The 25,549-nt window shown below is 50.5% G+C and overlaps 1 protein-coding gene across 5 annotated transcripts in view; it reads left to right on the top strand.

Moving 5' to 3' along the window:
* Positions 1 to 25,549, top strand: part of LEF1 (lymphoid enhancer binding factor 1) — a 57,459-nt gene that overhangs the window by 11,735 nt on the left and 20,175 nt on the right. For 2 of the 5 annotated variants that reach the window (XM_084518964.1, XM_084518965.1), the window contains exons 4-6: positions 18,866 to 18,998; positions 22,603 to 22,693; positions 24,688 to 24,771. In XM_084518964.1, the coding sequence (XP_084375090.1) occupies positions 18,866 to 18,998; positions 22,603 to 22,693; positions 24,688 to 24,771 (308 nt within the window). Of the gene's footprint in view, positions 1 to 9,532; positions 9,751 to 10,305; positions 10,415 to 18,865; positions 18,999 to 22,602; positions 22,694 to 24,687; positions 24,772 to 25,549 lie in introns of those variants that run through there. The other 3 variants (XM_084518966.1, XM_084518967.1, XM_084518968.1) reach the window with 2 other exon arrangements.

The following is a 25,549-nucleotide window of genomic DNA, read 5'->3' as shown; positions in this document are numbered from 1 at the left end:
GAAACTTTAAATTTTTCCTTTTTTTTTTTAATTTTTTTTTTAGAGGTTTATATAAATGAGAATATTACAGGCTAATGGGGCGGAATCAGAAATATTGCATCAGCAAATCTGGCTTAGTCAAAGCTGGTTTGATGACTCTTGTGTTTGGGAAGCGGGCAGACTTTTTAAGGGAGAGCGATTGCAGAGGGGTTTTGTGGAACTTGTCTTCCAGCTCCAGCTGCGCCGCTGCAGGTAAATATGTCCTGTTTGGTAAAGAGTTTTTTTGGTCGCTGTCCAAAAAAATGCCCTGCTCTGCTAAATGAACGTTTCTGGCTGATATCTTCCGGACAAAGCATTTTTCCAGGTTCAGTCCTGCTCTGGAGGCAGCACTCCCCAGCCACAAAGCCCTTAACGCATACGCTTGCTGTGGGCTGACTTTGATCTGTCCTGTGTCACCTGCGCTCGGTCTCAATTTCAGTGCCGGCTGATTTCTCACCGGAGGGCTCGTCTGGCTGAGGTGCTGGCTGGGATTTGAGCCTAGGGGGCAAAGCCAGGGCTGCGGCAGCTGCCTGTAGCAATGCAAGTTGTTAGGCTATGGCTGTTCTGGGGGTGGAGCAAAAGTTTTTGCTTGTGCAATTAAGCATGAAATAGGTAAATTCTGGGTATAATTACCGAGCACCAAGTTGAGCACGAGGACGTGACCCATGGAAAGGGCTGCAGGGCAGTGGCTGTGGGCAGATGCCGGGAAGGTGTCTGGCACTCTGCCCGGGGGGCACTGTCTCGCCTCCCCCCACCCAAAAGCAGGGCTATGAGCCAAGAGGATGGGGCTGCAAGCAGGGAGCCTGACAAGCAGCGTTTGTTTGGAAGGTGAGGGCAAAGGCAGGAACAAAATCCATGTTCCCTGAACATCCTTCAGGATCCCACCTGGAAGACAACTCCTTTATAAAGATATGTTTTTTGGGGTTTGTGATTTTATTTTATTTTTCCTTTTTTTTTTTTTTTTTTTCCCTATGACAACAAAACAGAGTTCTGAGAACGTAAAAACTGGCATGTGTGTGGAGGGGGTGCTAAGAGGATTTCCCAACATCTCCATCTGATTACAGGCAATACAGATAAGAAAGTTCCTGGCAGCACTGGCGTGGCTGTTTCATAGCCAGCCTTTCCGCTAAGGACCAGAGAATCCTGATAAAGTTTTTCAGAAAAAAAAAAAAAAAAAAAAAAAAAAGAAAGGAGGGACTTACAAAATTACCTTGGAAACTTTTTGGCAAAAAGCACACTTTACTTTTTTTCCCCTTCTCCCTGCCCAACACCTCAGCAGCACCAGCGTCTTCCCCCTCTTTTATGTTTTTCATCACTACTCCAATGGCAGGGGGCAGACCGCTTGCCCCTCTCTCCAAAATCCAGCATAAATGGGGCCAGGGAATGAGCACAGCATGCTCCCTGCCCCCAAAAACTGCCATCCATCCTGGGCTCCTCCAGCTCCTGGGGTCAGGGGGCCAGCCGTGCCGTACAGAAGGCTGGCTGGAAGCCTCTCCTGGGCTGGGGACGGTCTCTTCAGTTCCAGCTGCAAGAAAGGAGCAAGCTTTCAAGCACAAGGATCAAGTGGATCCTCTGTAAATGAAGAAAAAATGTCCCTGGAAGGGAAAATAAGCAGTAATTACAGAGAAAAATACTTTCTCGTCACAATAATGGCTTGATGCTGAAAGGTAGGGTTGCAGCATCATACAGCCGTGACTCCCCGGCGCTGTTTCTGAGACCTTTGTGATGCTGTGCGTGTTGCCCGCTGGGTTGCTGGGGGCTGGCGTTCACGTGCCAAGACCTGGGGCTCCCCGTGGGACGTGGGGATGGCTGTGCCACCAGCCCAGCAGCTGGCTGCTCCGGCACTCCTTCCTCAGCACCGCTTGATGAGGATCCCTCCGGGCCGCGGAGCTGGTGCTGGAGACGCAAAGAAGGAGGCTCAATTTAAGAAAACAGGAGCGCAGAGGAAGCAGTAAATTTTCAGGGGGTGGGGGAAGAGTTGGGGACAAAAGAAAAGAAAAAAAAAATAAAAAAGGACACCTTGGCTTAATGTTGAAAAGACTTCTTGATGCTGTTAAGAAATCAGGCATCTTGGTAGGGAGATTGCGTGCTGCAGTTGGCACCAGTTTGAGCCTCAGCACGGCTGTGTGCACGCTAAGGAAGAGCCAAAGTAAAACCGAGGCAGTTTCCCAGCCCTGAAATGACAAGGACATTGGCGCTGTGTCCGTGGGGAGGGAGGGCAGATCCTGTGCAGTTGTCTCTGAGCGGGGTTTTAATGACTACAGGGAGAGAAGGAGCACCAGAACGGCAGAAGGAAAATGCTACAGCTAGGAGGAAATTATTTTTATTGCTAATACATGGGTGCTCATAATGTCTAATTCTTTACAGCTTATAATGTTTAATTCTTTACAGCTTTTGCTTTATTTGCACATTCTTCGCTCCTCACCGCTCTGCACGCTGTAGTGGCAGCGAGCATATTGCAGAATTACTGCTCTCAAAAGCCTCTGCTCAGTGGTTTTGAATGAATAAAAATGTTTGTTGAAGCAGCAGCGGTGCTTGGAGCGGTCAGCGCCCGGACCAGGGCTGTGGCATGGCCCTGGCTCTGCCCTCTCCGCGCCGTCTCCTTCCCAGCGCTTACTTTTAAGACTTCCCTGGAAAGATTTTCTTGGGACAGCGTTTAGTCAAAGCCCAGGGCCGCCTCTCTTGGTGGAGGTTTGCCTTTGTGCTCGCTCCTGAAGCCAGAGGAGGAGAGGGGAGGAGGGTGGGAGCATCTGACACCCCCCGGAGTGGTGCTGTGGCAAGGCCAGGTTTTAGGGCAGCACCGCGGCCGGCCGTGTGGCTGGGGGAGAGGGAATCTGAGCGGCAGCTTTGCGGTGCTTTATGCTTTTAGATCACCGGTTATCTTTCAGATAACTAATGGGGATTTAATGTTCCCTCGCCACGTGCTGTGTCTGGTTCAGGATAAGCGAACCACTGTCAGTTTGCTGCGAGGAGCTGCAGAGGGGAGGCAACACCCAAGGCATCTGTATTATTTTGCCTTGCATCAGGTGCTAAAAGTCACTAAACGCACCGTGAGTCACAATATTTTTCCCCAATTTGACTCGCTTACCCAATCATATTTTTACTCCAGCCTTCAGGCCTGAAAAAGCATGTGCATAATCAGTTCATTTTGTGTGGTCTAGGCTATAAAAATGCCCCCTCTGTTCTTTCCATATGAAAAACGTGTTTTTAATTTTGGGAAACTTATATAATTTTCTGTGCTTTCTTTTGTATTTCAGATTGAAAACAAATGCTGCCTTCCCCTAACTTTGCATGTTCCAATTACGGAGTTGTGAAAATAAGTCATCCCTCAGCTTTTGTTACTTTAAAACAGCTATCGGTGATGTCAGAGTCAATACTAAAAGCATTAAGAATGCTGGCAGAATGTAATGCAGCTGCAATCCAACATGATGTTGGAAATGGGGTTGAGAGCATAAAGGCTTTCCATATTCCCAGGGCGCACAACTGCTCGCGGCCTTGGCTTTGATCTCTTCAAAGGCTGCTGCCTCCTCCTCGATGGAGAGACTTGGCTGCCACTCGCTCGCATTGAAAAAAGGCAGAGGTCTCTATTCAGGCAGAAATCAATCAGTGTGCAGGAACAATTATGTGTAATTCAACCATCATGAAAACAGGACGAGATTATGGGTTTGTTACCTGAGTGACTGCGTGGAGATGGGGAGCAGCGGACGCCGGCGTCCCGCTGACACGCCGCATCTCGGTGACAATTAGGGACGTGTGAGCGGGGCGGCGGGCGGGGGCGGCGGGATGACAAATGCTGGTCACGCTGTCCAGCAGAGCAGAAAATGAGGTTACAATTGGGAGATAATGTTTGCATATGTAACCATATTTCAGCAAGCTGGGCAACTCGAGGGAGCAGAGGAGACGGGCTATCGTAAACAACGGCGCTGCGTGCCGCGGCCGGCAGCTCCCCGCCAGACAGCGCGACCTCGGCGTGAGAAACCCGGGCGCCGCGTCCTAATGAGCAGCTCGTGGGACGCAGCCTGCCGGCGCTCGGGGCTGAGAATTTCCCAGGAAGAGGAGAAAAACCCCTGGTTTTGGCCCCAAGGGGGGGGGCAAAGGGAGCAAACAGGAGCGCGGGCGGCTCGCTGCGGATGCGCCCGTCCCCTCTCAGTGGGGATCGGCTTGGCCCCGTGGATGTGTGTCCCCGAGCGGGAGCGCCTTTCGATTTGCATGGTAACGTTTTGGCTGTAGTAGGCTGCCGGGGGTGTGACGTGATGCTCAAAACATCTTCTGATGTATAATGGCCTCCTTTAATTAGGAACTTGCTTTCTTTCCCCCCCCCCCCAACCCCCGCCTCCCCTCCCCGAGCAGGGAGCGAGAGCGCGCGGGCTTGAAAAAGAGAAGGAGAAACCTGCGTGCGTAGTGTCAGCCACGAGGATATTTATTTGAAGTGTTATTGCCTATAAAGTCTTAAAATAGTTTTCCTCCCAAAAAGGCAAAATAAAACACAGATGACTGATTATAAAATGGGATCCCTGCTCAGTGTGGTACACAGGACGAGCTTCACCTTTTATACAGCTCAGGCTTAGACATCAGAGGCGCAAGAAGCTGCTTTGAGTTACAGATCTTCAAACAATAAGTCAAAACAAAAAATCAATCCCTCCAGTCCCTGGGTGCAGTTAGCTCAAGATAAAAGAGAAAAATAAAGTTATGCGAAAGCAGGTAGAGGAAAGGAACGGATACGCCAAGGAAACACAGAGGACAAGTGCAGAGCTGAAGCGGGCCCGGCGCGAGCCAACATCAATGAATTTTTGTCTCATCAAAAACTTTTAGGGGTGCCAATTCTTTTCAGACTGGATCCACTGTGCTCCAGGACCGCCTGGAGCCTTGCCTGCTGTAAGGGCTGCTCTCCCCACCCTCCTTGGTGCCCTTCAGTTCGATGGCACCGGGGCTAGGCAGCGTCTTGCACACGTGTGAGATGGCAGCAGGGAATTAATGGCTCGGGTAATCCCTCGTCGTTACAAATGCAAACTGAGACTTCTCTTCAAATGTTTGGTGGAAGATGCACAATCTCAAAAAAAAAAAAAAAAAAAAAAAAAAAGAAAAAGAAAGAAACACAGCAAAGCCATTTCCCTCTGGTGATGCGTCCCCCTCCCCTTCCTCTGCCTCCCTATAAATGTAGATGGCAAAGGAATGTTTTTAATGTAGGAAAAAAAAATATATGGGAACAATGTGATTTATGCTTTTTGGCAGCCGATCCGTGACATTTTTGATGCCGGCTAGCTGTCTTGACTCAATCAAGCACTTTGCTTAAGCCAGAGCCTGCAAGGAAGCGAGCACTGCGCCCCGAGGCCACGGTGCGCCCCTGAACTCCTCCTGGTTTGGAGAGGAGGTGGAGAAGTTTAGCTGGTGCCCGCCACCTCCACGGCTGGGCCTACAGAGCAGAAAGGGACGTGTGGTGGCCCTAAGCAAAAGGTTGGGGATGTGCAGGTGAACATGAAGCAGGGTGAGGGTGCTGGACTGGGTGTTGCTCGTCGCTGAGGTCTGAGGAGGGGATTTCAGGCAGGCTGGTGCTGGTTCTTCTCACTTCGGGCTGCCTAACCGCTGCCTTCCCTGCGCTGAGAAAAACATAAATCACCCTTTTCTCTTGTCAACAAAGACATCAGCCGCTACAAAGATGTTTATGGGATTGCAAGCTGAACAGGAAAAGGGTTAATGAGCGGAGATGTGACTACCAGATAGGGTGTGGGGGACGTGCCCCACGGTGCGAACAAAACGGCACCGTCGGTCTCGCGTTTCGGGGAGCTGGAAGTCACCGCAGGTAACCCTGCTCAGGAGAAACGCTCAGCCTTCAAAGGAAAAAGAAAAACCGCCACCACAAAACAAAAAAACTGCAGCGTGATAACTATTGCCATTCATCCCTGGGCGGACGGCACCTTAAAGGTGCAGTTTTTGATTGCTCTCCCCAGGGCTGCTGGCCGCAGGGTCGAGCTGGGGCTGGAGCTGCCCTGCTGCATGCAGCAAGGCGCTGGGTTCCTCTCGTCCCACCTGAAGGTGACATCTCCTCAGCAGCAGCCCCCGGCCTCTCTGAAGAAATATTTTGGGTTTTGCAGAGGCGCAGACGGGCCTGGGGCTAGGTGATGGAGAGCTGGGGTGTGGGACGTGCATCCCTCTGGTTAAGGGGAGGAGGATGGGTCCTGCTTGGGGCTGCCAAGGCAGCCAGCAGGAGGTCACTGTAAAATACCTTCTGTAAGAGGGCACGTGGTGCCTTCTGATCTCCGCTGCTTCCTTCCTGAAGGGTGCCAGGCACAAGCTCCAAAATACTTCGGTTTGAAGCAGGATGAGCCGGGAGGGCCCAGCCCTCTGTAGACGTGCTACCCCAAAGGCCCCGCTGTCCCCAGCCCCAGGGGACGGAGCAGCAAGGATGGGGTTGTGCAGCTGCTGATTTGCATGTCTGCCAGCCCGGAGCAGCTCTGGTGGCACCCTGCTGTCCCCCCCCAACCACGTGGCGATGCTTTTTGGGTGTCTTCTGCTCTCCTCCCGGCAGCCCGAGCAGCTGGACCTGGAGAAGTCTCGAATTAGCTTTATTATGCCGCTGAGCCGAAGTCATTACTGGTGTAAGCCGATGCAGTCCCATTATTGTTGATGGGATTGTGGCTCTTCATGTCACAGGTGAATTGGGCTCAATTAAGCGGAGCCGGTTGCTCTTAATTAGAAGCTCGGCTCCTCCCGGAGGTGGGACACCCCGGCCCTGCCTGGCCACCCCCGGGGGGGGGCTCCTGCTGGATGCCACCCCCTGCAGCCTGCCTTCCCCTGCTCCCAACAAAACCACCTTCACCCCTGCAGGCGGGACATCCCGAGGCCCTTCCCACAGCGCGCTGCCTCCCGCTAAATATAGCGCCCACCCGGGCTCTATTTCGGGCACCCCATTTAAAGCAGGCGCCTCGCTGGGAGCCCTGCAGGACTCCAGGGGCAAAACCCTGCAGGAAGAGCCAGAAGGAGCCAGAAGGAGCCAAAAGGAGAGGAGAAGAGAAGAGAGGAGAGGAGAGGAGAGGAGCCGCAGCCGCCGCTCAGCTTCCTGAGGGCTCGTGCCCTTCCCTGGCCAGGAAGGATGTGCCGGGGACGGAAAGCTCGTGTGGGGCTGCCGCGAAACAGGCGGTGCGACAGCTGACTGCTGCCTCCTCCCTGGCTCGCTAAGAGCTCCTTCCTCTGCCCGCTCGTAGCTTTTTAATTTTTTCTTTATTATATTTTTTCTGAAAGCTCGTGGGAACGCGGCCCTCGGAGGCCTCTGCCCCCGGCAAGGTGGGGCTGAGGGTGGCCGGGGGGACGGGGTCATCCGTGTGGGCGAAGGCTGGCTCGGTGCTTATCCCATTCAGGCCACGTCCCCCCCAAGGGCTTTAGGATTTGGTAGGGCTGTTCTGGTGACCCGGCGCCTCGTCCCGTGGGCCGGAAAGCGGCTGCAGAGAGCCAGGAAGGGGGCGAGCAGCTGGAGGCACTAGCGGCACTTGGAGGCGGTGGAAGTCGCGCTTTCTCACGACCCCGCTGGGGTCTGGCCCTTCCCTGCGCACGTCTCACCCACAGCAGGGGACGGGGGCTCAAGGGGAGCGATTTGGGTCAGTTTGGGTCAGTTTGGGTCGACAGGGAGCCGGCTGGGGCACGGGCTGCCTGTCCACGTCTGGGATCTCCACGCGGGCAGCCCGTGGTCCGTGCTGTGCCCCGTATTTCATGTGGATGCTCAACCTGGTTGTATCGTGGAGGCTTCCTGGGCCATCCTGCTTGTCATCTCCACGGCCCTAACGAAGGACCCCTCGTTTCCCAGCGGGGGCTGCGAGAGCCGAACACCCCCGCGGCTGCTCGAGAGGAAGGTGCTGCTATTTCGGTTCCCCCGGTGGCTTGCAGTGGGTGCCGAGATAAGATGCGGTGGGTGGCACTCACATCAGACAGCTGCCCCCCTCCCGCCGAACAGAAAACAAACAGAAAGGGAGATAAGCCCTGCTTTTAAGGGAGATCAAAAACTCGCCTGCGTGGTTCTTCTCCCCGGGAGAAACCGGTGGCCCGACCGCCAGATCAAACGCGGGGCGAGGTGGGCACCTTCGGGGCGCCGCTGAAGCGAGGTAGCAGCCGAGCACGGCTGCCAGGAGGATGTGACAGCTTCGGCGTGAATCACCACACGGGCACCAAAAAAGCATTCTCTGAAGAAGTTATTTTCGTTCCAGCGGAGGTGCTCAGCCATCCCTGCGCCGTGCGGGGTGGGAGGCAGGGAGGCGGCTGCGTTTTGGGTGGAAGTGGCACGAAACAGCCTCTCTCTCGGTACCTTGTCTCCTCAGCTAGCTTGCAAAACGGGAGCTGCTGGTGGGGAGGGCACGGAGCCGGCTCTCCCGTGCCAGCTGGGTAAACGGGGAGAGATTAATGACTGCCTTGGAAGCCAGTTTTCCAGCGTGCCGGCCGGAGGGCAAGCATCGTGATAGTTGCAGCAGCTGGCTCGGAGAGGAGGGAAATGAGGGGAAGATAAAATTGCACGCCCCGAATGCCAGGGTAGCCTGTGTCCATGCTTTGATGTCTTCTCCCTCCACACCCTCCTGTGGGTTAAAAATGCAACTAGACTGCATTTATCATGGGTGTGTGGAGCTCTGGATTTAGCTCCAGCCAGCCAGCTCCTGGGCTGGATCCTCGCGTGTGCAGCTGGGCCAAACGTGGGGAGGGAGGGGAGCTCGCTGCGCCCTGCTTTTTGGGGCACCCTGCCCCTCATCGTGGGGTGCCAGGGCGGAAGAAGGGGCTCCTCCAAATTGCCGGGTGGCTGCGGGAAGGCAGCTCGGGGGAACGGAGCCTGGCTCCTGCCATCGTGCCACGCCGCTGCATCCACGGCTGCTTTAATCAGCAGCCCTCCCCCCCCCCCCCCCCCCCTTGGCCCCCGGGCCTCGAAATTCCACAAAACCCAATTAAGAGAGATGAGAGAGCTCCAGCGTGTATACATCTGAAATTTCAGGAGGCTAAAAAAGAGACTCCTAATACCATAAAGCCTGCCCTAAAGTCAAATTTGCATCTGAAATCTACATAGCCAAGCCCCGCGAGGAAGGCGGCACCGCCGAGCACGCCGCCTTTTCCCCCCCCAGCGGGGAGAAACGTGGCCAGCTGGGGCTGGGTTTGGCTGCAGCTGGGGGAACCTGCGTGGGGTGGCTGCAGGGACCCCGCCACGGCCACCCCGAGGGCCAGGGGAACCTCCCCGGGCCCAAAGCAGCCGGGTGGATGCGGTTCATTAGGGGAAGTGCTGGAGACTCGGTTAATTAGCGCCCGCCGACTCAGCCCAGGTGTTTCATGCTTTACTGCCCCTGCACCTCGCTGCCTCGTTCCAGTCGCCCGTCCTGGGCTGCTCGGAGAAAGACACCCCCTCTCCTTCAAAATAATTAAAACCGAAAAAAAAATCAGCAGAACCAGTCCTTTAGGTACAGGTTAGGCACTTGGGGGGAACTGGAGGGGGAAAAAAAAGCTTCATCCCCTTCTGCTCTTGGTTTTACGGTTTGGTTTGTGTCAGGTACGCGCTTTCTCCTCCCATTATCCTACCTGCAGCTTAATTGTGGATTAATTGGAGGCCGTGCCTCTGTGGCTCTGCGTATTTCGGAGCCTCTCCATGTGTGCCTCCCCTTCGAGCCATGCACAAGGAGCCCCCTTCAACAAGGGGAAACGGAGCCCAAGCCTCTGGCCCAAATTCCCCCAGCGGTTCCCCGGCAGGGCAGGGGGGAGCTTGCAGCACAGGTAAGCGTTTCGCTGCCAAAACACGAGGCCTCAAAGCTGCTTTTTTTTTTTTTTTTTTTTTTTATTACCTCCGGATTCTGCAGAGGGCTCGTTATCTCACGCCGCGAGCCAGCATGATCAAAGCCCCGGGAAAGGTCAGGCATTCCTGCAGGAGCCACGCTCAGCCAGCGCTCCCCCAGCCCACGGCACCTCCCCAAATCCTTTATCTCCCTAAAGGAGCCGGCCTCCAGATTAGCCAGCTTGATGTCGAGAGCACCCAACACCTGGCCTTGGTTTTCTGAAGAGGAGAGGGTGCTTTTTTTTTTTTTTTTTTTTTTTTTGTCTTTATGTTCTGTTTTGTTCTTGTCTCGTGGGGGAGGCAGCGTTTCCTTCCTCTCGCCGAGCGCCAGGCAGCTCGATGCTGAGAGCAGGGCGCACCTCTGAAGGAGCTGCCCCTCTCGCAGCGGCGGCTCCCAGCTCGAGGCCAAGTGATGCACACGGTGAGTTGCCAAATTTCCCGCACCCGAGAAGCCATCCGCGGTGCCTTCCAGCGCTGCTGTCTCTTTGCTTTGCTAGGCTGGCAATGAGTTGCTCTTCTGGGGCCTGTTTCTGCGCAGAGAAGCGCCGAGGAGGAGCGTGGCTGTGGTCAGAAATTGCCCACACCTCTGCCGTGCTGTGGGAGGAGGTAATTGTGCAGGGGAGCCTTAATTGCCTGGAAAATCAAGCCGGCCCTAATGACGGGGCGCTGGAGAAGTTCGGAAGTGCCTCTTGACCCAAGGAAGGCGTAGCTGGCTTGGGGTTTGGTCGGGTTGAGGTGTGACTGCAGGGCGACCCCGTGCCACGGGCAGGGCGCTGCGTGCAGCCCCAGGGCCATCTGGAGGGGTGATTTACCAGGGGCTCCGGCACTTCAGGCTCTCTTTTTATGATGTTTAGGCTTTTACCCACGTTATAAAGCGCAGTCCAGGCTTTTTACGAGGACGGAGGTGCCTGCTGCACAAAACTCAGGCTGTGGGCTGGGTGTTGTTTTTTCTTTTAAGAGTGATTTTAAAGGGCAGCTCTTGAATTAAAAAAAAAAAAAAAAAAAAAAAATCAAGTCTAGCAGCAGGCAGGAATATCCCACGCAGGATTTAAAGGGCATCACGTGCGCCGTGCATACCAACAGCGTTTTATTTAAGCCCTCTGGCACCTTCCTGGGGCTAGCACAGAGGCTGGAACAAAGCCAGAGCAGATCTGGTGCCACCACTGGTGGGAAAGTCACATTTTGGGTACCCCCTGCATGATGAGGCTGCGTTTTGGCAGGCGCAGGGCAGCTCTCAGAAACTGACCAAGCACCAAAGCCGATGCAGGAGCATCCCCAAAAGACTCCCTTGTTGGCTCCTCGTGATGCTCTGGGTCTGGTATCTGGTGCTGAGCATCCGTGCCTGGTCCATAGGAGGGGCACGAGTGTGAGGTTTAATTTTGACAGCTCCCTGACCTGAGCCACCTCCTCTTTTACATCTTCTGAGACAGTGAGATTGGGCAGCTGGGGATGCTGGCAACCGCGGTGTGGGCCAGAAAAAGCATTTAAAGCCCAGGTTCTTTGAGCCCAATTCACTCTCTGCTCGTGCTGAGCTGTGTGCTGTGATAGCTGTACCTTTAGCTACATGTAAGTGTCATTTCGGGGCGTGATTTTGTGTCTCACGACTGTTACAACCCCTCGTGGGGCTGATCCATGACATTAAGCTAGCAGCTTTTCATCACTTTTGTTTGTACTGAAGTCATCCTGCACAATGTGGCGGAGAAATAATTCCTGTTATGACCTTCTACGGATGGTTCAAATAACCTGTCTAAGAGACATCCTGTTTCTGGAGGGCCCTATTGCTTTAATTCCTATTAAAATTGGTTTTGCCTTCTGTGGAACAGTGCTGCAGAAATTAAGTACTTGCAAATGCGTTTTACCTCCAGATATATGTTGCAGTTTGCATTTTCAATCCCGGCGAAGCTTTAGCAGACTGCTGCTTTTGGCCTAATCATTTGTACGTTTTTAGGGATTTTTTTTTTCTGAGTTTAAAAATGAATATTTTATTTTAAGCCTTCGGACCATCTTGCCCACATCCAGTGATGGATGTCTAATGAGATGACTTTTTACCTCCGCTAAATGGTTATATTGTTTGCACTGATGTATGCTAAGACTTGGTGCATTAAATCTTTGGTCATTAGCAGATGCCATTAGCAGAAAAGTCCAAATCACTTAGAGCTGTGACTTAAGACTTTTCATTAAAACCCGAATTTGCATGTTATTGGATAAATCTGCTAATACGGTTTAGCTGGACTCAGAGAAGTTACTCGAAAACTTTTTCCAGTGGGTATGCGGGGTCAGCAGTGCCTGGGAGCCTTGGATTTCGAGGAAGCGACCCCTCAAGTGCTTGCTCTACGCCCTGCTGGGTGCCCTACGTGTGCTGGGTGACCTCTGTGTTAATCCCACCGTGTGCTGCCAGCCCCCAGGCTCTTCACTCCATGGCTCAAAACTCCTGGACAGTGCACGGATGGCCCTTCCCATGACTTTGGTGCCAGGCAAAGGTTTCCCCGTGGCAGCATTTGGGGATGGAGTCCTTGCCTTGATGGGACAGAGCTAAGGTGTGCTCCCCGTGCATGTGTGCTGAACTTGAACATCTGAACCAAAACCGTGTGTGTTCCCTGAACCAAGAACATCTCCTCAAAAAATCCCTGCTCAGCGAGAAGCTGACAGTTTTCGGCCTTCTTGCTCTCAGCTGGCCTCTGTCATGGCACGTGACAGCGAGCAGGCCGTGTGGCACGGACACCACGTAGATATATACTTGGGAGCGGCCCTATTTTAAGCGCTTTCATCATGCTGCCAGGCACCGCCGCTGCACGGGATGGGGCTTGCTGGGTTCGCCCCAGGATCCTCGGCCTGCATCCTGTGGGACGCGAGGAGGCCGACGAGGAAGAGTCGCCTCATCCTGTGACGCACGGCGGCGGCCCAAACAGGAACACGCAGGAGCACCGACATTCAGGGGGTGCCCTCAGGCCGCTTGCTCCTCTACCACATTTTGGTATTTATCCACCCGACGGCCTCACGTTTGCCTGAACAGTTTCCAGGCTTGGTTTGGAAACTCCCCGGGCTGAGTGTTGGACCAAAGCGCATCCCCTTCTGCAGGAGTGTGGCACCAGCTCGGGCTTGTGAAAATCGTGGCTCTTGTGTTCCCCCAGGAACAGGAAGGGCTGCGGGCAGGTGGGAAAAAACAGGGGGAAAACACCTTTGTGGCTGGTGTATGGTGAGGGAACGGCAGGCTGCGTGGGCAGAAGAGCCTTTGCTTAACCCCACAGAGCTGCGTATTCCCAGTGCCGGATGAACTGTTCAGGATGGACAAAGTTAAAGGACCTTCAACTTAAACGGAGCTTCGAATGAGCGCCAGCTGTTAAAATGTGGAGCATTTCCTAGGAACTAATGGCCGTCAGGAGGACCCGGTGCTGTCTTGGGAGAGCAACATAAAACATTGCAAAATACTTGAAGAGAAAAGGCTTTCCGTGCGAGTGTGCTGCTTTGCTGGTGATTTCATGCCCTATCAGTCGTCAGTGCGTATTTCTGAAACTAATGGGCTGTGTGACATTAAATGTAATCTGCACACACATGCTCTGGCAGCACGTAAATAGCAGCGGGCTTGTCCTCTCCCCGATAGCAGCCTTGAAAGAGCTGCCCGGCTCCCCGCGCGGTGCCGCAGCATCTCGGGTCTCCCGACAGCCTTCCCGAGAAGGCGAGAACAAACAAATTAAGGAGTCACGAGAGAGTAGAAAACTCAGATAGCAGGGGATTTCTAATCAAGCTATTTTAATACGGGGTGTGCTTTAATCACTCGCTTAATGGCGGTGCTTAATGAACACTCGAAATAAAGCCTGTTTCTGTCAGAGTTTCAACAGCCATGTTTTTAAAGCTGTCTTGAGGGAACTCAAATGTTTATTACAACTTTTCAGCAAAAAAAAAGCAGTCACAGTTGTGCTATATTAATTTCCAAGATTGAAGGAAGGAAAGAAAAAAAAAAAAAAAAGTTGCAAAAAGAACAAGGTAGACCCGCCACTAGGACAGTGTTTTCTCACTAACATCGCAATTAACCTGAATCCAGTTACTTCTTGTAATCCATCTAGATAGATGCTTATCCTGGGCTTTATCAAATCCCATTCACTCTTTTCTTTGCAGTGCTCCCCTGGCTGCTGCACTCGGGTTTTTATTGTGCACTGACGCTTCAGGCTTCAAGCAGAGCAGTTTGCCCTTCCTCTGCTGGCATCCCTGTACGCTGTCTGTGTTGCCAGGCTTGACACCCTGTGGAAGAAGTGGTGCAAGATCTGGTCCAAAAAAGAGCCCAGCATTGTTGCTGCATGGCTTGTGCTCTCAGAGAGGAGGCTGAGCACCTGAGAAACTGCCTCTCCCATCTCTCCCATGCATTGCAGCACTGCTGCCAGGCTGTCTGAAAAGGAAGGGGGTCTTGGCGGCTCAAAAATGGGCACAAACTTCTGCTGCTCCCAAATAACCACGTGAGGCTCTGGCAAGGATCTCAAGGGTGCATCCTTTGCACTCTGGTGGCTTCTCCACAACTCCTGGGGGTCTCCTGGGCTGCTGCATCTCCACATCCACTGGCACGAGGTGTCCCAGGGAAGGGGGAAGCGTACAATGACTTACAGTAATTTTCTTGTTCTCCCCTTCCCTGGCTCCCAGCACTGAATCCAACTTAATTATCTGGCCATGCACTGAAACAAAGGGCTTGAGGGAAAGGGGGACTGGGTGCAGTTTTCTTCTTTGCTAGTGACCGGTTTACTCCCTGAAGCATGCAGTTTTGAGGATAGTTTTGTTCTGAATAAGTGTTACCAGTTGCAAAGCTGCAAAATGTGATGTCAGAAGGGACGCAGGGCTTGGCTTTGCCATCTTACTGTGGCAAGTCCCATGGGTGTCAGCCCTGGTGTTTCCAAACAGGAAGGGTCAGCAACATAAACGGCACTGTGCTGCCATACTGGGAAGCAGCATATAAAGAACGTGACTCTTTTTGTCTTTTATAATTCAAAATATTGCTGCACCCCTGTTTCTGAGGGGGTGAGTGGGGTGGTCCCTGTGGGCGTGCTTTCAAGGTGAGGTCAAAAGTAAGGCTTCAAACCCACCACCTCTGTACCTGCTATGTCATTTTCTCAGCTGCACTGCCTAGCAATTGGAGAAGGTTTTGAAAGTTAAACATAAAGTGATCTCTGCTGTCAAGAGCTTGTAAGGAGATTGGCTTTATACATAAAAACCATTTGCTATAATTTGCACCTCTGCAGATCTGCCTATGGAAAGGGATGGTATGACAGCTCCCTGGAAGATAGAAAATTGTAATTGCAATTATTGTTTGAGTCGATTACCTGTTTCATCTACTGGTAACGAGACACCTTACTTTACTTACTGCTCCTTCCACCTCCAGCCCCCTGTGCTAAAGCTTGCCCATGACAGCGGGCCTTCATACACAGGCCTGGTTTTCACATTGCTCCAGAACTATGCTCTCCTGGCCCTTGCATTCCTATTGCAACAGCTGGTCATCAAAGGCATAAATCCAGAGTTGGGTTAGCCATTAAAATGCTATCGCTATTTTGAGATGGCAACTGAAATGTCGGTCTCCTCCGTTTGCCAAGTCCTTCTGCCTAAGAACGATTTCAGGGCCCTCGAAACTATGAGTTAAACAGGCTAAAAAAGGGACAGATTTCCCTTGTCTTTGCAGGCCAAGGTATCCTGAAGTCCTTCAACAAGTCATTGGTCTTTGTCCTTTTTTTTTTCTTTTTTTTGAGGTAGACCCACAGCAGTAGTGGATGGGGTTGGGTTTTTTTAGTGGTGTACGTTTGGAGGAGCTGTCTGCTGTTGTGTTTTCCCCTCTCAATTTAACATTTGCTGTCAAAAACTTGCAGCCATGCTTCTCAAAACGACCCTTCCCCTCAGGAACAGAGGGAACGCTTGCATTTGGCCACACAGGTCTGGTTTTCTCTTTCCTTAAGGTGTTTGCTGGTTTGTTTTGTAAATCTGTTTATTTTCGTTTTGATTGAGAAGACTGTCCGCTAGTGCTTGTACCCAAGGTACCACTTATTGACAGGAGAGAAGTAAGGAGAATGCAGCATTTCTTCTAGAAGCAGACAAATGTTTAAAGGAGGGGGGGGAAAATCAGAGCACTGTTTTGGGTGTTGGTTTTGGCTCCAGGAACTGGCTGGAGGACGAAGTATTTCCTCATTTTTGTGACCTGGTGGTGGGGAGCCATGGCAGGCCTCAGGCCAGGCCCTGCAGCCTGCTGCTCACAAGGCCACCTCCCTGCTCCGTGCCCCTTTAATGTCTTTCTCTGGGACAAATGCCCCCCTCCAGCTCCAGCCTGCCTGCCCGGTGCTGACCCACAGGCATTTTTGCTGTGTCTGGCTTGGGATTTTTATAGTTTGTGCACACTTGTTGCATATAGGACACCATATAGGTGCAGGCCGAAGCTTTTCGCTAGCTGTTAGTTTAAGATCCTCACGTAGGACAACAAGTAATCCTGTAATACGCCTTTCTCATTGAAGGCGTAGGGTCTGATAGGGATTTGCAGGAGATTTTAACATTGTATTAAGGGAAAAAGGTGCTCAGTGCATCACGCCTATATAAGATATATATCTTGTCAATGTGACAGGGACTGAGGGACCACGTTCCCCTTGTGTGGAGCTCAGTGTGGTCAAGGTCAGCAGCCCCTGCTTTGGGCCTGACAAACAGCCTGAGCTTTCCTAAAGTACCGTGTTCAGAGACAAATTTGGGGAGAATCTGGGGAAACAAATGCACACAGCCCATGCTGCATGGGCAGCATGCTTGTGGGAGGAGGAGGAAGTCCACTGATAAAGAAAATATGACTTAATGAAAATATGACTTAAAGAAAGAGAAATCATGTGTTTTCTGCCCATCACACATGGTGACTGTCATGGTGAGACCAGCAGGGAACACGATGCTCAGCCTGACCACCAAGCCCCTGTCTGGTGGTGGATGTGGGTGCCCAAAGCACTGTGAGACAGGCCAGAGCACCTCTATCGTCATCATCATCATCATCATGATCATGATCATCATCATCTTCTTCATCATTATTTTCATTATTATTATTGTAGTTATTAATTTATTTTGCCAGTTCAGGTTCTGCAGAAGGACCTCCAAATGCTGTTAATGGAGATCCACCCTGTTTATATGTTAATTTTAAGCCCGCTGACAAGCGGTTTGCTTTTCTCCTCACTTCTCACAGTTCCTTCACCCGTTGAAAACCACTGCCATGGGCTTAGGGGATAAGGTGCTGAGAATTAGAAAATAAAATCGAATCTGCAGGATGCTGAGGAGCGAGGGGGTACATGGATTGGCTGACTGAAAGTAGGAATGGATGATTTCTGAAAGCAAGCAGCCCTGATACCACAGGCGTGCATGACAATTACATCCAGTATAATACAAAATGTTAATTACTAAATTTTGAGAAATTAATGCTGATTAGCAGCTGCGTGTGTGACCTAAATACATCTATTCCTTGATCTTTATTCATAATGTACAGTTTATTGTTGATAAAGTAATTGCTGAATGGTGGGCTGGCCCGTGTGTCTTGTAGCTAAAGACTGAGGCCTGATTTGTAAATCATCTGAAATTTGTTGGCATCTGTTTTTGTTGAATATATACAGATTGGGAAGATGAATAGCAGCCTGTGGTATCGCCTTTACAACTCAACTCATACATATTCTTGAGAATTCATATTGCTTTTATTATTTGGTCACAAAAATGGACCTAATGCTTGTTGGCTTTAAAACACCTACTAGTGCTGCTTTCTCTCTCCATCTTGCAAAATATAAGACAAGGCCAAAGCTTAAATTAAAATCCTCAGGTTCTTATCTCTTTCCCACAGGAAAGCAAATCTGTGTTGAAAACCGTAAAATTAAGAGGAGAGCAAGGATAGCATAATTTAGCAAAAATTCATGGCACCAGATTCTGAGCTATATGACTGGAGGGATAGGTCAGACATTAAGAAGATACTGCCTGCTAATGCAAGTTCCTTAAGGTGGTGCTCTGAAAACAAGGAAAGCAGAAAACGCTGCTCTGGTTCCCATTTGCTCCTTTTTCCTCTGCTCCCACCAGCCTTAACAATAAATTGAGTTGTCCATTTAATAGCCCTCCTGGTTCTAGAAGTCCAGAGAAATCCTTGATTTGTACTTGGAGTATTGTCGTAATGTCTATTTGTGCCAAGGCTTGAATAGTGAGACTCAAAATTAATTTCATTGGGTTCCTAAATGATTTTTTACTTCTCTTAATTCCTGGCATTTGACAGGCTGTTCTTGCTGCGATTTATCAGCATTTTTGTCTGAAGGCCTATTGCTTTTTTTTTTTTTTTCTCCTTTTCTTTTTTATTTTATTAAAAATCTGCTAGTTGCATAATTATTTTTGCCTCAGGGCAGGGTGCAGGGTGGTGGGGTAGAAGCTCGGAGCGCCTCTTACATGCTGGGATGGTCGCTGCGGTTCTTCCCACCATGGGAAAAGTGACATTTGTTTCGAGCAGTGTGAGCATGGAAGTGTTGCATTGGCATGGACGAGTCCCATTGCCTTGCAGCCTTCATTCAAGAGCGTGGTTTGTGGGAACATCGCTTGACAGCACCCCTTTCGGGACCCTGTTGGGTGTTTTCAGCACCTTGATTCCTCCCTGGGGTGACATGGCAAAGCTCCCAGCCATCTCCGCGTCTCCTTCCCAGCTGGCCCCTCCAAAAATGCCACTGCCAACATGTGAAATCAGGCTCTTAAGGGTGACTTTGTAGATAGCTGCTGCACAGACTGAGAGATTTCAACCTGAGTTTATGAAATTGCAAGGGGAAAAGCCCGATGTGCAAGCCAGCTTTGTCGGGCACTCGTCTTTGCTGCGCTGTGGTCCTGCAGAAAAGCAGGAACGTGATGGAGAGGAGGAGCGAAGTTGATAAAGCTGATGTTGCTGTGTGAGCTGGAGATGTGGCAAATCTTCGCTTTAAACCTTTTGCCTTCAGTAACATGAATATATTAAAACCATATTTTGTTATTGCGTTTTTATTATTATTAAATTTTTAAATGCAGCAGCTACATTTCACTAATGCTATTTTTTTTTCCCATCTCTTGCAGTCCAACAAGGTGCCAGTGGTACAGCCTTCTCATGCGGTTCACCCCCTCACCCCTCTTATCACCTACAGCGATGAGCACTTTTCCCCGGGGTCACACCCGTCTCACATCCCCTCCGACGTCAGCTCCAAGCAAGGTGAGCCCGTCCCAGTGCCCCCCATGCTGCTGATGGCTTTGCTTGTCATATTTTGGGGGGAGAGCTCTGGCCGTGCATGCCTGCTTCCAGAGACAGCTGTTCTGCCGTGATGCTGGTATTTAACTTGGCTTTTTAAATCTTCGTGCTCTTCCTAATGTGATAATTCTGGCTTGTTTTACTCATCAGAGCCTTTTAAAATCTCAGTAAGCAGCAGCCAGCCCTCACCGCCCCCTGTTGTGCCTGAGGCTTGCAACGCACAGACACAGAAACAGCAATCATCCCTCACTTTCCCCAAAACCAGGGAAGAGCTGCGGTTATCAAAGTACTGCTGTGTTTCCCTTTTAATCAAAGCTGAATTCTCAAATTCTGAATTCTGTCTGAATTCCTCCACACAGTAGCTGGCATAACTGGAGCGTAGTCCCTAAAATACAGGGGACAGTCTAGCACCTGCACAAGTTAAGGCTTTGCAAACGTGACTTATTTTTTTTAACCTTCTTGCACCTGCTGCCTTCTGCAGAAAGCATCATTTTACATGTCCAAGTCACGGGTGTCCATTTTCTGCATGCCCCTGGGACTTCTCAAAACCAACAACAAACAAACAAACAAGCCCAGATCCCCGTCTGGTGACATTAGGGCTGCCCTGCTGCTGGGGGCAGGCTGGGCTTCCTGAGGAAGCACCAAGCCTGGGACTTGCACCCAGCGCTCCCTCTGGACATGTGGGTGATCCCAGGGGTTTGGTGTGGCCTTTGTTTGCGCTGGGTTGAGATAAAGGAGCTGGAAAGGCTGGGGTGAGAGGAGATGTGGTGGTTCGGGGGCTGCAGGGGGAGGACTGACCCCATCCAACATGGGTTTGGGTGAGCAGTGTAAGGAGAAGCCTCTGTGGGAGAGCTGGTGGTGAGGAGGGAAGGAGGGGAACGGAGGGCAGATGAAGCTGTTTGCTGTAGTCAGGATGTAGCTGCTGGTATGAGGGGTTTTGGCTGGTCCTGGAGGGGTTTCTTCTGCAGGCACATGCCCCACAACAGCTGGCCGAAAAGTTGGTGAAGCTCTGCCTTACCTGGACACGCGTCCTCACACAGAATTGTCCTGTTTATTTGGAGCAGTGTTTGGCCACCATCACCCAAGGAGAGAGACTTTTTGAGTCCTGACTTTCCCTGAATGCTTTATTTTTACTTTGGCCTTGCTATGCCGATAATAACATGGGCTACATCCAGAGAATGCCATGGCCTTGTGGCCATGTGGTGTTTGCTTGTTTTTTAATTTACTCTGGCCTGTAAGTGCATGTAGAATATATTTTTTTTTCAGAGCAGCGGAAGCAAACACAGCCCCCTTGTCCTCATTTGTCTTCCTTCGTTGCACGAGTGCCCAGGAGGAGGATATTTCTGCTCATTCCTTGAAGCCCCAGGGGTGCCGTGCGTGTTGGAGTGGGGATTTGTACCCCTTGCCAAAGCCAGCTGCGGCTGGTGGGGCACATCCCAATGCCACAGCCCTGAGCTCAGAAGGCTTTGGCTTTCCGTGATGGCAAGTTATTTTTCTCCTCATCTCCTGCAGACCCAGCCTGGACACCTTGTTTGTGTTTGCTGCCCGTCCTCCCTACCCGCCTCGTTTCTGTCTCTTCCCTGCACAGCCCGTCCCTCACGCAGAGCTCTGATATTTCTGAGCGGGCTCCTGACTCCTGCGCTCAGCGTCTGGAGAAGATGCCGACGGACAATGTGGGCTGGAGGCTTCTTTTTTTTTTTTTTCTTTTTTTTTTTCTTTTTTTTTTTGCTGCGACGGTCTCCTTGATGTGTGTGGTCTTCCCATGCTCCCCATTCCAGCGCCGCGAGCGTGTCAGAGCAGCCCCAGTGAAGTGGCCCGTGCAGTTGTTGCTGCTAAGGGAAAATTTTCCCTCAGGTCCTCTGCCAAATGCCTCCGACCATTGTTTCTGTCCTCGCCTCCCAGCGTGGGGCTGGAGCGCCGGGGTGCCCTCCTCCTCCGAAACCCCTCAGCAGGAAGGCGCCGGGGGGTCCCAGGGCGGCTTGCCCCCAGCATCCCCTCCCGCACCCCGGGCACCTCAGGTTGGCCACATGGCCAGCGCCTTCCTCCAGGCAGTCAGCTCATCCTTCCCTTTAATTCGTGTTGTTTTTAACCCTCCTGTGAGCACAAGCTGGCCTCCCCGTGGGTCAGAACAGGCCGGCTCCTCACACGCAGCTCGGCCTGGCAGGAGGGAGGTGGTGTCATGGCTCCCCGGGAGGATCAGCTGTCACCAGAGAGGAGAGGCCGGGCTTGTTTTTCACCCTTTTATAACCGCACTGAAAGAGCCTTCCCTCACTGTTAAAAACCCTGGGATACACAAAATGTTCTCTCTCCTGTCAGCTGCCAGCTGTTTTTGCGCCTCTGAAGAGACAACTGGCCAGAGATCCGATCCTCGGGCTGTGGTGCGAGGTCTGAGGACTGAGCTTTTCTGAGGCACCAAAAGAGACAGAGTTAGCAGTACCACCACCCCTGTTGTTTTCCATCCTTTCCTCTGCACAATCCCGAAAGATATTCCTCAAATCTTATAATTAAATTCAGAAGATTTAAATGCAAACTGTGGGGTGGGGTGGGGAGGAATCAGTAGCGTCAATCTATAAAACCAAGTCTCAAGGTAGCGCACTCAGTCTTGGACCTTTGGAGTGTCACTACATAAATATTTAATACCCTTTCAAAGCAGCTGATTTAACATGTGAAGTAGACTTAACAATTCCTTCTGCTTCAGCCTCCTCTTCCCCAAACACATTTAAATAAACCGATGTCTTTGTGGCCTCTGCAACTGTAATTCCACGTCCCTTGGGGGAGCGAGTTTGAGGTGAAGAATGGAGACCAGGGTCCCTTTGGGGGCTGGGATTAGCTTTAATCTTGAGGTGATTCTTACAATTGTAGGACTCTGTGTTCTGGGGAACGAGGGCTGATGGATCGTTTCTGATGGGACTCTTTATTTTTCCATGAAACACTACCAATGCAAAACAGATTGACCTTGGAGCCCACAGGAGTCAACTTGAAGAAGAGCTTAGTTGGAGCTGGAGTGACAATTGGAAGCCAAATGAATCATATCAAGTGTGACCATTACAGGCCTGAAAATGATTCTTAATTAACCACTGATCCTCTGTGGTAGCAAGTTTCCAAAATCTGTGAATCCATAAGGGAGCCAGTGAGAACATACAAGTAGCAATTTACCTAATCTAAGAGCTCGGCTGTGCTGCCTCTTTGGCAATGCTTTATTTTCCTCTTGCTTCGCGCTGTGTGTTAGAGCAGTTCCTCGGGATTTGGCTGGGTTTGGTGACAACACTTAGAGGATGGTATTGCCTAAAGCACCTGACAGGAAATCTGAACTTGTGCAGGTCCTTACCTGAGATGTTTATTGCACCTTTCCCCCCCTGTGTTTCCATTTGAATCACAACACTGTATGCAAGGTATTTACTATTTGGAAGGGGGCATGGGTGGCCTTTTGCTTCAGCACTGGCCATAAAGGTGGTTAATTCCAGGGCACTAAATCCATCATAGTGCTGGCTGCATTAGCTCTGAACTGTAGCTCGCATTTGCAATATTTTGAGGGGAAAGTCATTCATTCTTCTGTACTCTTTAACAGGCATGTCCAGACATCCTCCAGCTCCTGATATCCCTACCTTCTATCCCTTGTCTCCAGGGGGGGTTGGACAGATAACACCACCTCTCGGCTGGTAAGATCTTTTAGCTTCTTTTCAGACAAGGTGCATGTTTGTACCCTCCGCTGTTGTTGAATCAGTCGCAGCATTGACAAAATAAGAATGTCGCTGCAGTAAGAAATGACTATGTTATTTAAGTTTAAAAGATCAAAAAATGTTGATCTTTGAAATGAATTGAATCTGGTTTTTGAACACGTACAGAAATTGAAGTGTGTAGATTTCACTTTGAAGTCTATATATTTCTTATGGCTCAGATTTGTGGCTCTTGGCATTTGGAAAGATAGCACTAAACAGTTCTCAAGGAATTAAATGTAAATTTTTAATAAACAAAATTGCAATTACGGAGGGGAGGGGAGGTAAGAAAGAACTTTGAAGTGTGTGTGTGTGGGGGGGAAGGCTTGAAACTGCACCAGAATGGAGAACAAACTTTTGCAGCTTTTTACAGTTTCTGTATGGAGAGATGCCTCAGTTACTGGGAGATTTTGCTCTTCTTGCTAACATTAGCACTCGAAGGATCTTTCTCTGCCATTGAAGGTGTCGTCTTCCTTTTGGAGGAAACGTGGTACTTTCAGAACGCAATCAATGTGACAAGGTGCCTCACGTCTGCTAGGGGTGGATAGGTGCTAGCCCCCAGTTCTGCCAGAGCAGGGAGCAAGGAAACTCAGCAACAGTTTCAGTGCTTTAGAAGCTGTGTCTTGACTAATCTGTGCCCACACAACGAGAGATGTAGATTTTTTTCATGTATCTGTGTATGGGAGGAAAACATATTCCAGATGACAACAGGCAGAGAAAGTAGAGCCCAGAAGACGGTGAAATGCTTCACTGCTGGCAAATCTTTCAGGAAGGGCCACATGCCTTCTTGTAGCAAATTATTATCAGATACAAAGCTAAAATATGGAAGCATCTGACTTCCCCCCCATCCCCCCTCATTGCTGCTAGGCTGACTCACCACCTCCACCACCACCAGGCAGTTCCTGGCATTCATTTTCCAGATGTGGTCAATCGTTTCTTTTGAATGGTTTCTCAACGCAGAGGCTGGCGGGGAGGGGACTGGGAAGGAGGCTTAACCGGCATGAGAAAGAGGAGAGATGAGCTGAGATTTTACAAGGTTTAGGAGTGTGTTCGGTGCTGCTCATTGACAACTGGCTGTAGCCAGCCTCCTGTGTGGTAGTGCTGCTGAGACTTCCTCCTCCCCCATTTTTTTTTGTTCCTCTTCCCTTTGAGCATTACTCGTTGCCAATCATTTACCCCAAGTGTGAAACCCGTATCCTGAACCCTACAAAAGCCACTCTCCCTTTTTCCCCCAGCTCTGAAAAGCTGCTCTGCCCTTCAATAAGTAATTCTTGGAACCAAATTGATGTGTGTGGTGGCCTTGCTGGACTGGTTCAGGTATTTGGGCTGAATTTGCAAAGGTTGAACTTTTAAGTAAAGATGCACTAAGATGTACTTGTGTTGTTGTGGGCTTTTAGGTTGTTGTTTGGTTGTGTTTTTTTTTTTTTATCAAACAAAATTCGAGTTTCTTAGAAAAGCTGGCCACTCGTTCCACACTGGAGAAGGTACAAATGAAGAGAGCCCTAAGTCTTCACAGACTGAGTAAAACTGTTCAAGAGGTTTTCTAGCTTGGTAATTCACGCTGTGGTGTTCTTGCACTGAGCTACAGTGGAATAAAATGCCTCTTTTGTAAGAGCTGGTTAACCAAATCCGATTGCAGTGCATTTATAGCTAGGTGAGGGAGTGTGTGTACACGCACGTGTGCTGTACGGGAGGAAGGCTGGTTGTTTTTCTTTCCTCCCCAGTGGAAACCTAGATTTGGGAATCTCTCAAGAGCGAGGGAGCAAGTTCCTAAGTGCTCAAGCATTTGTTAGCTTCGAATACAGCCAAACTCTCGAAAATTTTACCTATTACTATTTTTGTCTCACCCTGAGCTCCCATCAAGTGCTTACAGCTCTAGAGTAACTATTGAATACCGTATCATGTGATTGATGGGTTCCTTTCTTCTGTGACCTCAGGCAAGGTCAGCCTGTATATCCCATCTCGAGTGGATTCAGGCAGCCCTACCCATCCTCACTCTCAGTCGACCCTTCCATGTCCAGGTAGGTGTAGGAGGTGAATGACTGACTGGGGAGTAACTGCTGGCACTAGAGGGCAAGTTGCTCTTCTGCTTGCATCTTGGTCTGCCTTTGCTTGCTTTTCAGTCAGCTAAAACTTTATGCGTACATTTTTATTTAACGTATATGTGCATACACAGTTTGCCTGGATCCCACACTGGTTTCACTCAGCATTTTCTTGGCAGTCTCCGAAGCATCGCAATTAGGAGCAGCGGCAAATTGTCAGCAGCTAATTGATCTGTTTCATCTGAAATGAGTCACTAGTTCCTTCCTCGGTGCAACGGCTCACATGCATACTTTGTTTTTACTTTACACGAGTATGAAACCAGGTGGATTGTCACTCTCGTCTGCGCTCCGTAGTTTTAATTTCCAAGTTGCTGGTAATGAGGCTCGAATCATTTAGGTATCACTCCGTGTAGAAACTTGCTCGCAGGTAGATATTTCACAGCCCCAGGCCACTAATGGCGAGGGATGCCAGCACGTCGTATTCGCACTGGTGTGTGACTCAGGCACTGTCTTTATGTCTAAGTGCAAGCGAGCGATGCTAACTGAGACTTGGCCGTGACACACTCCAGACTCCTCTCCTCTGCTTCTGCACTCTAAAGACAGCTTCTGCATCCTGTGCTTGGTGTACACAAGGTTGCAATGTACCGTTCTTGTTTTTTTTGTTGTTTTTTTTTTGTGTGTGTGTGTGTGATCTGTAGAAGACACATCCACTTGCACGGGGAATTAAGACAGGCCACTTGCTAAGTGGTAGGTCCTC

This window comes from Aythya ferina, assembly GCF_964211825.1.
Source record: "Aythya ferina genome assembly, chromosome: 4".
Taxonomy (NCBI): domain Eukaryota; kingdom Metazoa; phylum Chordata; class Aves; order Anseriformes; family Anatidae; genus Aythya; species Aythya ferina.
The sequence above is the reverse complement of the archived record's forward strand: the minus strand, read 5'-3'. Positions and strand labels throughout refer to the sequence as shown.